This window comes from Manacus vitellinus, unplaced genomic scaffold (assembly GCF_001715985.3).
Source record: "Manacus vitellinus isolate BGI_N305 unplaced genomic scaffold, ASM171598v3 scaffold_52_pilon, whole genome shotgun sequence".
Classification (NCBI taxonomy): Eukaryota; Metazoa; Chordata; class Aves; order Passeriformes; family Pipridae; genus Manacus; species Manacus vitellinus.
This window is the reverse complement of record NW_021940628.1, coordinates 1,498,647-1,510,693: the sequence shown is the minus strand read 5'-3', so window position 1 is coordinate 1,510,693 and position 12,047 is coordinate 1,498,647. Positions and strand designations below refer to the sequence as shown.

Here is a 12,047-nt window from a genome sequence, read left to right as displayed (position 1 = left end):
CAGGGACCCACCCCTTCAAGCCCTCAGGACGCGGCTCCTCATGGCCTGACCCCTCCTGTCCCCCAGGGTCTCACCCCTCAGGCTCAGCCTGTGCCTTCCAGGTGGGGTCCGGTGTCCCTCGCCCCGCCCCAGCTCACCCACCTTCCCCTCTCTCCTCCCTCCACCCGCATCACTGTTCTCCCCATCCCCTTCCCCACCCCGGGTTCACATCACTCCGTGTACCTGCCCTCCCCTTCCGGGTGGTTTCTCTCCCTCTCCACCGCTCCCTTCCCACCTCCTGTACCCGCTGCTGGAAGGGAGGGGCTGTGGGATGCTGGGGGTTCTCTCCGAGGAGGTCTGCGTGTGGTTTTTGGGAGGGTGGTGCTGAGTGAGGTGGGAATGCTCTGATTGTTTGGATTTCTTTATTATTCCAAGAGCCCCTGCTTGAATTTCCCTGTTAGAACTGTCTGACTGTAGTGCTGGAGACTGAGATTTAAACTGGGGAATTTCAGAAATACATCCAATTTACTAATTTCTACCTAAATGTACCTAAATTATGATGAGCACTACATTTATCTAGAAGTGTTTTATTTATTCTCTGAGTGGAATGCTGCTTCTGGTTCGTTATCCTGTTACATTCTCAGTGTCCCTCCTATGTTGTAAAATCTGTATGTGTATGTTTTCTAAGAATTAATGGCTTCTTTGAGCTCTTTGAATCAGTTTAGCAAGAATCAGTAAGAGCTGCCAATTGAGAGTTTAGTCTGGGTGGAGAGAGGCCTTGAATTTCCACAGTGTAGCCTGGGAGCTGTAAATTGCACTTGTGTTATCAGAGACGGGAAATTCACTGTCTGAAGTACTCAGAGAAATAGATAAATTAACCCAAAGCTCTGGATAGATAAAAATTGCCATGCATGGAACAGCAAGGCTGATTTTTGAAGGACTTTATTCCTCGTGTAGTTGCTCAGTGACCTCTACAGAGGGCAGAAATGATCTGGTGGAGACTTAAGACTTTTAAAGATAAATTTGTAGTCTCTGTAGACACAGAGTCAGTGTGTAGGTACCGTGGTGACTGGTGCTCTATAAATTCCTGCCATGAGGATAACACATGTACCAGTTGAAAGGTGCTGCTGAGCTGCTGCGTGGAGAATGGTGCAAACAAGAATTAGCCTCATTTTTCAGGCATAAAATAAAAAACAACCTCTTTTAAGTTAAGTATTGCCTCTGTTGCTGCAGGGAAAACAGATATTTTTGGCAGGAGATGCTAATTGAATACAAAATACCGTGTTACTCTGATGTGTGTGTACCCTTTGCTTGGTTACTGGGAACAGGGTTTGGGTTATACTGACTTAAAATATGATTTATATTCATTTATCCAGTTCACAGGATGGATAAGATGGCTGCTCCTGGGAAAGATGCAGACCTGAGGCTCCAGCAGAACAATCCATTGGGTAAGGACAGTCCTTTCTCTAAAGCCCTGCTGCTGTCGGATCCTGTTTCAGCTTCTCTGAGCGGACACGTGGCCCTGAGAAGATTCTTTACCAGAGGCTTTTTGTTCAGAGAAGTCTTATTCCTGCAAAAGTACACGAGGGCAGAGAGTCATCTGATAATTAATTTCTCTCTTAAGCAATAACTGATGAATCTGGGAGAGTTCTTAATAGTTAATGCAAAAAATACATCTTTAATTTAGGCGGTTCTGCTGTGCTGCTGCTGCTCTTTTTAGTCTGAGTACCAGAGCATCAGCTAGGTGTGATATCATCAGACTCATCAATGGGAATATAATTTACTACTTTTGCATTCTGACTTCCATAACAAGATTGATTTTCAGTCTCCTGTTGATACCATTTGACTTCCCTGGTCTTGCTGCCATTTCCTTTTGCAAAAGAGATTTATTTAGCAATAACACAGGGAGTGAAGCAAGGAGCGGTTTGGGGTTTGGAAGTGCTGGTAATTAGATATGGCTCCATGGTATTAAAAGGTTTTTCAATCTGTTGGCTGAAGTGTAAACATCCCTTTTTTTATCTCTCCAGGTCCCAGCACTAGTCAGAAGAGCAAGTTCTTGGAGACTGACTGGAAAACACCCACGTTGTCCGTGAAGTCCCAGAGCCGCGTCAGTCGCTGTCCGAGCGTGGCCGACAGTGGGGATGGGGGCATTGGGACCTCCTGCTCAGACAGCACAGAAGGTGATGGTCCCCATGGGCTCCCAGAGTGTAAAACTTGGAGAGCAGAACCTCTAATGATGTTTGGAGGCTGTTTCAAATCCAGTGCCTTGGATAGGCTGCCTGGAATATAAGCAAGTGATGAAGGCACTGGGTGTTTCTCTGAGCTAGTTTGCTTATCATCTACCTCCAGTGGTTTTAACTGACTAAGAGCCACCTTGGGGATTTGCTGGTTCATATTGATCAACAAGTGATTTATCAGCAAGTCTGTTGTGTGATTTTATTATTTTTTTTTAAGAAATAATTTATAATAATTTATTCTTTTTGCAGAATTGTTTGTCTCTTCAGTGTTAGCCATGCGCTTCTCACTGAAGAACTCAGAGCCTGGCCCTCAGCTGAGGCACATTCTGTCAAATTGCTTGTCCCAGCAATCCTTTCCACCTGTGTTTCCATCTTCATTGATTCTCCTTTCAGCAGTCAGGAAGTTTGTGGTGTGCTTTAAAACACTTCACACATCTGTTTCAGGAAGCTGCGTTGAGCCTTTGGAATGAGCTGTAGGTCTTAATCATGTGTGGGTAAATTGAAGGCTTTGGAAAGTCTGGCTGTTGGAAATATTGCTGGAGATATTACATGAGCACGTGTTTGTGTCCATCAAGGCTCTCTCAGGGTAATAAAACACCCAGTTGCAGGTGAGGGCAGGGGAAGTGATAATTTCCCTTCAGGAAGTGACCCGTGTGAGCACTGGTGTTGTCACAGCCTTGTCTGTAAGAGCCGGGGCTGACCTGCAGCCCTGGCCACTGGCTGAGGCACTCTGAGCTCAGTACATTAGTCAGAAATGTTGTTGTGGTGACCCTCAGCACACTCAAGGAATCTATTGCAGCACCTGCATGTGGCATCTTGGTCAGGGAACTCGAGTTCCAGACAGTGCCACCGGGGGATAAATTTAGGGGCTGTAAAGGGAAATGGTACTGTCTCTTCTTTTGCCAAGGTGAACATGCTTGTGACTGTCCAGGAGCACAGTGTTCTCTGGAGGTCCCAGGGCACAGCCAAGCAGCAGCAAAGAGATCTTCTCCCCCTCACTGCTCACTTCTGATGAAAGGATCTAGTGCCTTTACTGGGATAGTTTTCCTGCAGTGCGATGATGGTCTTTGCAGAATCTGATTTAGGTCATACTTGAATTGTAATGTTCATTCCTTATGTAGCAATGCTTGGAGGGTGCAAACAGGTGGAAGGGTGACTTGCAGTCCTGATGTTGCATTGAAGGAACGTCACGTGGGGATGGGCCTTTGGCCAAAGCCACGAGGAAAACAAGTTTGTGCACCTGGGAGAACCCTGGAATTCCTGCGATACAGAACGGATCGATCGGGACAAGGAGTGGGAAGGGGCACTTGACTGTTTGCCTTTCTAAGCTCTTGCTGTTGCTGTATTGAAATCTGAGAGTTGCTAAGAATAACCCCTGTGTGTGCAGCCAGGTTTGGTGCCCCTCTGGCAGGACGGGCTCGCGGGGTGCGTGCGCTGAGCTCTGCCTCACTTCCTGTGGCAATAAGGTGAGAGCCATTGCTCCAGGCTCTTTTGCTGCGGCGTCCTGGAGGAGCTGGAAGGTCAGAGCCTCGGGTTCAGCTATGTTTGAGGCTCACCATGGGCTCAGGGAAGGCTCCTGTTAGCTCTGGTTATGGTTTGGAGTTGCAGTGGGATGGGCAGAGCAGAATCGCCATCTCAGTGTTTGACTGAGTAAGTCTCACCCTTTTTATTTGATATGAAGGACTTGATTTCTAAACCTATAGGAAGATAACCTGACTGATTTAAGATTATGCTAGAGAAGCTTAAAAACGAGGAATAAATGTGAACTGGATTAAACCTGGATTCTCCCTGCGGTTTATGGTGGTAGGAAAATGTCATCAGGTTCCTGAAACATGTAGAGAGGGGGAACATAGGTGTGCCTGAGGCTTGCTGCTGCTGGTTAGGAGGATATGTTGAGGGGGAAAGGAACTGGTTTTCAAGTTATTTTGGAAAGTTCACTGCAGGAGTGTGTTTTCAGGATTGTAATCAGAATATCACTCTTTTTTTTTTTCTCTCCCCTAGATTTCTGCAATTCCAGTAACGGTTCCTCATTCCACCCCATCAAAACCCAGGTGACCATTCCAACAGCCCACGTTATGCCTTCCACGCTGGGTGCCTCACCCTCCAAGCTGTGCTCTGCAGGAGACCAGGGCTGTTCCCAGCACATTTCAAAGGCTGCTGTGCCAGGATCTGCCTCTGAACACTCAGGGCTCACGAGGAACGGGGATTTTAATGCTGGGAAGTCGTCTCAGGTGCCACCCAGGGATCTCCTGCGGCTCTACGGGGCTTCAGGGGAAAATGGCTTTGAGCAACCCTGGCCTCCTGCTGCTGATCCCATGAGAGCAGAAGACCCTTGGAAGTTTGACACTCCTGCCATGGAGCGCACCCTGAACCAGTCTCTCTTTCTGGACAGTTTGTGTGCTGACCCTCAGCACAGGTTCCAGAAGCTCAGTCCAAACCCCGAGGCAGGGAAGGACCATTTTAAGGTGCTGCCAGAGAGCAAACAAGGGGCAGGGCCCAACGGAGTCTGCGAGCCCCGGAACGGGACGTGGCCGAGCGGGAGCAGAGCGATGCCAGCGGGACTCCAGGCCAACAATTTCTTCTCAAAACCTGTAGTGAGTCCTCCATCCCGAGCGTGGGTGCCAGAAGGATGCACCCTCCATCCTCACAAGGGGGTCTGTGAGCTCAATGCTTGGAAACAGCAGCTGGACAAAGTGCGACTGCAGGTGGAGCAGATGCAGGTAGGGAGCTGCTTGTGTGGCTGTAGCAGTTTGAAACCCTTTGGTCAGGAATCCTTGTGCTAGAGTTAGGAAGCAAAGGGGAAAATGTCTCCTGCTTCTCCCTGTGTGACACTGAAAGGCTCCTAATGATCTGTTTTTACAGCATGTGGTGTCACAGGTGTCATTTGACACACTCCATATGTAGAGCAGGTCTGGATTATGTTACAGTGCTGCACCAGAGTCCAGACCAAGAGGTAAAATACCCTGTCTGCTAGAAACTGCAGAGAAAAAGAATGCCAAGAGGTTCTAAATAGATTCTAGAATAATTTTATTCTGTATCTAGGGTTAAGAAAAACTTTTTTTTTTTTTTAAAAGATGCACAAAACTAACTGCAGCTTATTAGGTGGAAACAGTTTGTTTACCACCTCCCACCAGCTGTACCCTAATGGAGACAAATTGTTTCCAGTGAGCTAGCACAGTGATCTAAAATTATTTGTTAATCTCCAGTTGTGCTTGGGCAAAGTTACTTGTTCTTGGACATCAGCAGAGACTGAAATAGCCATGTCCTGGCATGCAGATGAGCACACAGTGTGCAAAATAGCTCCAGCAATGTTGCAATTACCTCTGTGGGGCACAAACCTTCTCCCTCCTTGTTTTGTTTCCTCCTGCAGTTACAAAATGGAGGCACCTGCCCCCATTCCTCGATGTACTCTCCATCACTGCCTCCCCCTGATCCAGCCCAGTGGATCAATATCCTGAACTCCAATGAAAACCTACTCAAGGAGAAAGAGCTCCTCATTGACAGGTGAGGGTTTGACTCCAGTACATTTCCTTTTGGAAAGGAAGGGTTTGGAAAGTACCAAGGAAAGCTCATTTCTCAGAGTCCCTTTTACCCAGCTGAGCTTTTTTTATTGCAAAGAATGACCCTTGAGAACAGCCTGAGCTCCCTTCTTCTTGGAATTAGGGTGATGTTCCTGAAGGGTTCAGATAAATTAATGTTGGTTGTGGTTTTCTGTGTTTTATAAGGGGTCTTTTCATTTCACTCATAAGTTCCACAGCCAAGCTGCAGCCTCCAAAACATGCAAGGGTTGTGTGCTTTATAAAATCACTGTTGGGGGAAGGTTTTTGAAGGGTTCTTTCTCCTCTGTTGTCACTGTGTGGAGCAGTGGTGTTGTGGTGGCACTGTTCATGTTGCATGGCTGCTCTCTTCTGTGTGTTTGAGAACAGGGTTTTTTTTACAGGCAGAGGCAGCACATTTCCCAGTTGGAGCAGAAGGTCCGGGAAAGTGAGCTGCAGGTTCACAGTGCCCTGCTGGGCTGTCCAGCATCCTATGGAGATGTCTACATGCTTAGAATGCAGGTAATGGGGTACAACAGGTGTCAGCAAGAATCCAATGGCCCTCCCACTTCTCCTTAAGTGTTTGCTGAGCAGGAGTCAAATTATACTTTGTGTGGGGTCCTGATTACTGATCAGCTCTGGGATCCTCAGTGACCCTTGAGATTCCCAGCCCTGAAGGATGACAGCTTGTTTAGAAGCTGTGCTAGTGATGCAAACACCTGGCAGCACTGACAAGTGCTATTTTGGACACTGCAGTGTGTGAGATGGGCTGAGTGGTGTTTGGGAGTTGGGTGGGACGAGGACACAGCTCTGGGACAGCACAGCTGCTGAGTGCCAGTTTGTAACCAACCAAATTCGGGGGCTGTCTCTGCCTGCAGGAGCTGCAGAGGGAGAACACGTTCCTTCGAGCACAGTTCACAGAGAAGACTGAGTCCCTCAGTAAGGAGAACATTGAACTGGAGAGGAAGCTGGCTGCTGCAGAGGTGGATGTGAAGCTGGCCCGGGAGTCACTGAAGGAAGCTGTGCAAAAACATGCAGAGGAGTTAAAGAAACAGGAAGAAAGGGTATGATCCCTTTGCTCTAGAGATGGGAAGGTGTGGTTTCTTAGAGTAGCTAAAAGTCAGTGTAGTGCTGAGATGGAACTTTTCTGTGGCAGTCTGTAACTGCAGGTATTTTCTGATCTCCTTGTAGAGTACTTTGGTTTATAAGCAAAAGCCCTTTCTCCTGCAGGTAAAAGCATTTCAGTACCTCCTCTTTTAACCAGAAGAGCGTGTCTTTAGCTAAATGAGCAGAAATGCTGCTGAGTTAAGGTGATCTTGTATTTTGGTGTTGAGTTCTGTGCAAAAAAGCTAAATGAGTGGCCTTACAGAAGACTGAAGAATAGATGAGAAATTATATAAACTAAACCTGTCTGTAACTGTCCCTGCAGGTAAAGGGAAGAGATAAACACATTAGTAACCTTAAAAAGAAATGCCAGAAGGAATCTGAACAGAGCAGAGAGAGACAGCAGAGAATTGAGACCCTGGAACGATACCTGGCTGATCTGCCCACCCTCGAGGAGCACCAGAAACAGAGTCAGAAGGTAAAACTTCCTCTGAGTTGTGAAGATGGCTCTTCACATTCTTTCTCAGGTGACTTTTCTACAGCTGCAGTTACTCCCCTTTGTTGCAGCTGAAGGATTCTGAACTGAAGAGCACTGCTCTGCAGGAAACAGTGCTGGCACTGGAAACAGAGCTTGGAGACATCCAGGCTGCTCTGAGGGAGCAAGAGATGCAGCTGGAAACCCAAAAACACAAGGAGATGGAGCTTCTTTCCACTGTGCGCAGGTAAGAGCGAGGAGGATTAGAATAAGCTTCATCTTGGCACTGCAGTAATTGCTGCACAAGGACAGTGATGCTTCAGCACAGCCACAGTCCCACCTGTCAGAAGCAGGTCACTGTGGATTTGTGATGATTTTTGAGTGCTGGCCAAAGCACCGTGTTCAAATCCTGCCTTCCAGCAGTGGAGAGTGGGAGCAGAACCACGTGGCTGAAAAAGGAGGCCCCTGTTTTGTCAGCTGGGTTGGTTTGTGTCCTCAGCTGGGTTTGTTGTTGCTCTCAGCTGTAACTCCTTGCAAAATGGACCTACTTGTGTGTCTGCAAATGCGCCAGTGTCACAGGTGGGGCTGTGTCCAGGGGCAAGGACTCCTTCCAGCACAGCCCTGGCAGTTTGTGAGCTGGGATACAAATAGTTCAACACTGACATCTGATATGAAAATAATTTCCTTCCTTGAAGTGAGGGAAACACCTTAAACAAAGCTGTTTTTTCCCCATGGTGTTTTGCTAACTTCAGCTTGCAGGATAAGCTGCAGCAGTGTGTAAAGAATGCAGAGAGAGGACCCACTGCCCAGGATGGGGAGAGAAAGAAAATGGAACATGACTCTCTGAAGAAAGAATGTGACTGCCTCAAGAAGGTAAGGGGCTGCCCCAGTCAGGAGTCACACATTTTTCCTTCCACTGAGTCACACCAGGCACTCAAATGAAATCAGGGACTTCTGCAGTCACAACTGCACTGAAGCAGCAGTTCCTGGAATTCAGCCTGTGGGGTTCTAAAAGCTGTTGTTGGTGTGAAAACCACACAGTCCTACAGCAACGCTGGGGAGAAGTTGCAGAATGCAGAAGAGGGGAGAGGAAAACCACAAGAATATAACGTCCCTGGTCTGTTTGTAGCTGATAGATCTAATGGTGCTTTTATCAGGGAATCTAAGTCCACTCCTAACAGCAGCAGTGATTAAAGCAGTAAATGGACAGGAAAGAGAGAGGGGGTGCTGTCCTGCTGAAGGAGAAATCCTGGTGGTACTCCTGGCTCTGTGTGGCCAGTTCTGATACCTCTGCTTTTGATTCCAGATCGTGGACAAAAAGCAGAAGAAGATGGAGCAGTTATCCTTGCAAGTAAAGGTGAGAGGTGACTGGGGAGGGACCTAGAACTGGAGAATCTGCTGTGAAATGAGTTAGACTTACTGTGTTCCCACGATCTCTTCCAGAACCTGGAAGAACAGGTGGCTCAGGAAGAGGGGACAAGCCAAGCTCTGAAAGAGGAGGCGATGAGAAGGGAAAATGCACTGCAGCAGCTCCGGGCTGCTGTGAAAGAGGTCAGGGAGTGCTTGGAGTGCCTGAACAAGGCACTGAATGAACAGAGGATTGTCTTCCAGCCAGGCCCTGAATTTGGAGTCAGCAGCACAACATCTGCTTCCTGCTGGTCCATTGTCCTGTCAGGACTCTGAAAGGAGCTCTCCTCTGCTCAAATGCAGGAGGAAATAGGCAGTTTCTGCCTCGGGAACTTGAGCTGGGGCTCAGGATGTGGTGGAGGAGGCCGAGCTTGCCACCTGGGGGCAGCAGGGCTGCGATTGGGCTGCTCTCAAGCCTAAAGGAAGCCAAGCACAACGGCAGCCCTGGAGGGAAGGGATGGCCGGTGTTGGGGTGCACAACCTCCCGGAAGCTTATTTTGCTGCATCATGGCTCAGCAGGGACGGTGCAGCGTCCCAGGGTGCTTCCTGTCTGAGCCAGGAGAGCCAAATTCTCACCCCATGTGGGACTGACGCTCATCTGGTGACAGTCTGGAGGGCTGGATGTAAACCAGTTCCTGCCCTCAGTGCTCCCATCATGGAGCAGCTGCGTTGCTTTAAGTGTGGTAGTTCTGTCCCAAGTGCCCACTAACCTGCCGTGTCCGTGTGTCCAGCTCTCCGTGCAGAACCAGGATCTGATCGAGAAGAACCTGACGCTCCAGGAGCGGCTCCGCCAGGCCGAGCTGACAGCCCAGCCCCTGCCCACTGACACAGCCCGCCTCACCCAGGAGCTGCATGGGGAGCTGGCCATCTGCCTGCAGGATTTACAGTCTGTCTACAGCATTGTCACTCAGAGGGCTCAGGGCAAGGACCCCAGCCTCTCCCTGCTCCTGGGCATTCACTGTAAGTAGAGAGTGATGGCAGAGCAAACCCCGTTCCCGTGCTGTGGCACAGTTAAATAACTCACCTATAGCATGGAATTGTCTTTCTGGGCTTTCTGAACCCTCCCTCTGTGGTTAGCTCACTCTAAAGGTGCATGCTGTTATAACTGAATGTTAAGTAGAACCTCCTTTGCAAATGTGCGTTGGTTTTTCTGGCTGACTTGCAAATGTGTGTGATCCTTGGTCAGAATTGCATGTGAGGAAACTCCCTTCTCTGACTCCACAGCTGTGCAACACCCTGTGAAGGAGAAGGAAGACTTGCTGAGCCCTGATGGACTTGCAAAGAAAGTGGTGGAGGTAAAACAGCTTCACAAAGAGGTGGAGGAGTTAAGGACTGCGATATCTGACAGATATGCTCAGGATATGGGAGACAACTGCATCACCCAGTAAAGAACCCTCCCCAAAGTAAGACAGGACATGAAGACTTGAAACCCTCAGGAGTCTTGAGCTCCTACAACCCTAAACCTATTCAGCACTTTACCATCCCTCTGCTCGGGTACCAGAGATGTGACTTATCTGATCTGTGAGGGATCAGGGGGTTTGTTGCCAGAAGTGTTCAGCTGCTGACTGGAATCATTCAGGGCTTCGGTGTCAGGCTTTGCAGTAGCTTTGATCTTGTGGAATGTGTTTTATGCTGTGTTTGCTGGAGCTGGTGTGGTCTCTGATGCTGGGAGATTGAATTCTGACTTGCCTCCCGGGCATGTCAAATGCTGAACATGCAAATGTGACAGTTAAAATCATCACTAAAAGGAAATGTATGCCCTGGTATTTCTGATAACTTCCCTGTGCAGGTCCTGTGTGACTTGTGAGACCAGAGGATTCTTGGAGTGTTCAGAGGATACCTGGATTTTGTAGGCAGGCAGGTGTGCCAGGTATACTGCTGGTATTTACACTGAGGTGCTACTGGCTTGGATTTATGGAGCAGGACCTGCTTTCCTCAGGTAAATGCAACCAGAGTCTTTCAGTAGCCAGCATGAGTTGGAAATTAAAGCAACACTAAAAGACTCTGGAAATGCTCCCCCTGGGCACTGTTACCCCAGAAGCCTTAAGCCTTTTGTCCCCCCCCAAAACAGCACTGGGAGCTGAGTGTGATTCAGACTGTAGAGGAAATGGATTGATGCTGAAGTGCCTTAATGTGCTGGAGAAACCCTCTGCCCTCACTGTGCTTTGTGCCTAATGCATTTGCTGGCAGGTGAGGAGCTGCTGCTCCTTCTCACAGCCTTTTAGAGCCATCCCAAACAATCCTGGGGAGCCCTGAATGTCTGTGGCCCCTGCCAGAGCTTCCAAGAGCCTCTGTGCCCCTGGGGACACACCTCTGGCTTGGCTCTCTGCTGCTTGACTGGGAGAAAGCCATAGTGGTCCTAATGTGGGGGGATGACACAGAGAGCTCTTCCTGCAAGGCAGTGGCCACTCGAGCTTTGTTGTAGCCCTGCTCCTCTGCGAGTAATGGGATTCCTACATAAATCAGTGAGGGATAAGTTTCACTGCACCACAACCCCCCTAAACCATAGTGACAACTTTACAGTACCGAGCCCTGGCTTGTGACAGTGCTGTGGTGCTGAGGGTGGAACTTTGTTCGTTTTCAGCTTGAGTTAAGAGCAAGGTACTAAGCTGTAACAGGGAAAAATCCTCCTGAAACTTGTGCTGTTAGGTTGTTCTTGGTTCACGTTGGGGCTGCGAGCCCTGGGTGTGGCAGAAATGCTTTTTTGTTGTTCCTTTGTGTTAAATTTTAAGACCAAATCTGTCTTGTTTTTAGTGTTTGGCCACCACGGGTGATGGTGGCAAGGAAATTGGTTGGTTTGTCCTGAGCTGCTCTCCCTGTGTCTGGTGTGTTACGTGTCTGGCTGTGTGTGTCCCCAGGCTGCTGGTGCCATGTACCGAGGGAGCACATTTCCAAGGCTATTCCTTGAAGCCATTTGTCCTGTCTGCCAGGAGCTCTGCTGTCTCCTGCAGGTTCTCAGGGTGCTGTTGAGCACCATCCCCTTTGCTTTGGGGTGCAAGATCCAGTTCCCAGGTGCTGTGTGAGGACATGTTTGCCCTCTGCCCCTGCAGAGCTGGTTGTGAGATGAGATTGTGGCTGAAACCACCTCGGCTGATGCTTTTGGAGCATCACCCTTGGCCATGTGCCTGCAGTTGGGCTGCCCTGGTCGTGTGTTCCCCTCCATGGGGACGTGTCCCCTCATCATCCTCCTCCTGCACAGCTGAGCTCATTTGGCTAAGAGGGTGATCCCAAGTGCCCTTTGCTGCTGGTGCACAGGAAATCTTGGACCCTTCACTACTGAACACCCCAGGCCAGGGGGGGCAGGATGGC

General features: G+C 49.0%; 3 protein-coding genes across 5 annotated transcripts in view; all 3 read left to right on the top strand.

Annotated features, from left to right (window-relative positions):
* Positions 1-476, top strand: part of CNKSR1 (connector enhancer of kinase suppressor of Ras 1) — a 9,077-nt gene extending 8,601 nt beyond the window's left edge. Inside the window, exon 20 of the mRNA XM_029963033.1 lies at positions 457-476. Within this exon, the coding sequence (XP_029818893.1) occupies positions 457-476 (20 nt within the window). The remainder of the gene's footprint in view (positions 1-456) is intronic.
* Positions 477-1,193: 717 nt separating this feature from the next.
* CEP85 (centrosomal protein 85) lies at positions 1,194-11,434 on the top strand. Of its 3 annotated transcripts, XM_008920545.4 has the most exons (13): positions 1,194-1,427; positions 2,007-2,159; positions 4,218-4,936; positions 5,587-5,720; positions 6,157-6,274; positions 6,631-6,816; positions 7,182-7,334; positions 7,424-7,578; positions 8,084-8,204; positions 8,638-8,688; positions 8,775-8,882; positions 9,470-9,698; positions 9,963-11,434. In XM_008920545.4, exons 1-13 carry the CDS (start codon positions 1,364-1,366, stop codon positions 10,124-10,126), a joined length of 2,355 nt encoding a protein of 784 aa, XP_008918793.2. In that variant the 5' UTR covers positions 1,194-1,363; the 3' UTR covers positions 10,127-11,434. The 3 variants fall into 3 exon arrangements, with proteins under 3 accessions (XP_008918793.2, XP_017936785.1, XP_017936784.1); XM_018081296.3 differs by lacking the exons at positions 1,194-1,427; positions 2,007-2,159 and adding an exon at positions 3,359-3,682; XM_018081295.2 differs by lacking the exons at positions 1,194-1,427; positions 2,007-2,159 and adding an exon at positions 3,700-3,866.
* SH3BGRL3 (SH3 domain binding glutamate rich protein like 3) overlaps positions 10,437-12,047 on the top strand; it is a 4,166-nt gene continuing 2,555 nt past the window's right edge. Inside the window, exon 1 of the mRNA XM_029963032.1 lies at positions 10,437-10,501. Within this exon, the coding sequence (XP_029818892.1) occupies positions 10,437-10,501 (65 nt within the window). The remainder of the gene's footprint in view (positions 10,502-12,047) is intronic.

Coding starts and splice junctions, on each gene's coding strand:
- CEP85 (XM_008920545.4), top strand. CDS start 1,364: ATGGATAAGATGGCTGCTCCTGGGAAAGATGCAGACCTGAGGCTCCAG. Junction 1,428..2,006: donor CCAGCAGAACAATCCATTGG/GTAAGGACAGTC, acceptor TTATCTCTCCAG/GTCCCAGCACTAGTCAGAAG. Junction 8,689..8,774: donor AGTTATCCTTGCAAGTAAAG/GTGAGAGGTGAC, acceptor GATCTCTTCCAG/AACCTGGAAGAACAGGTGGC.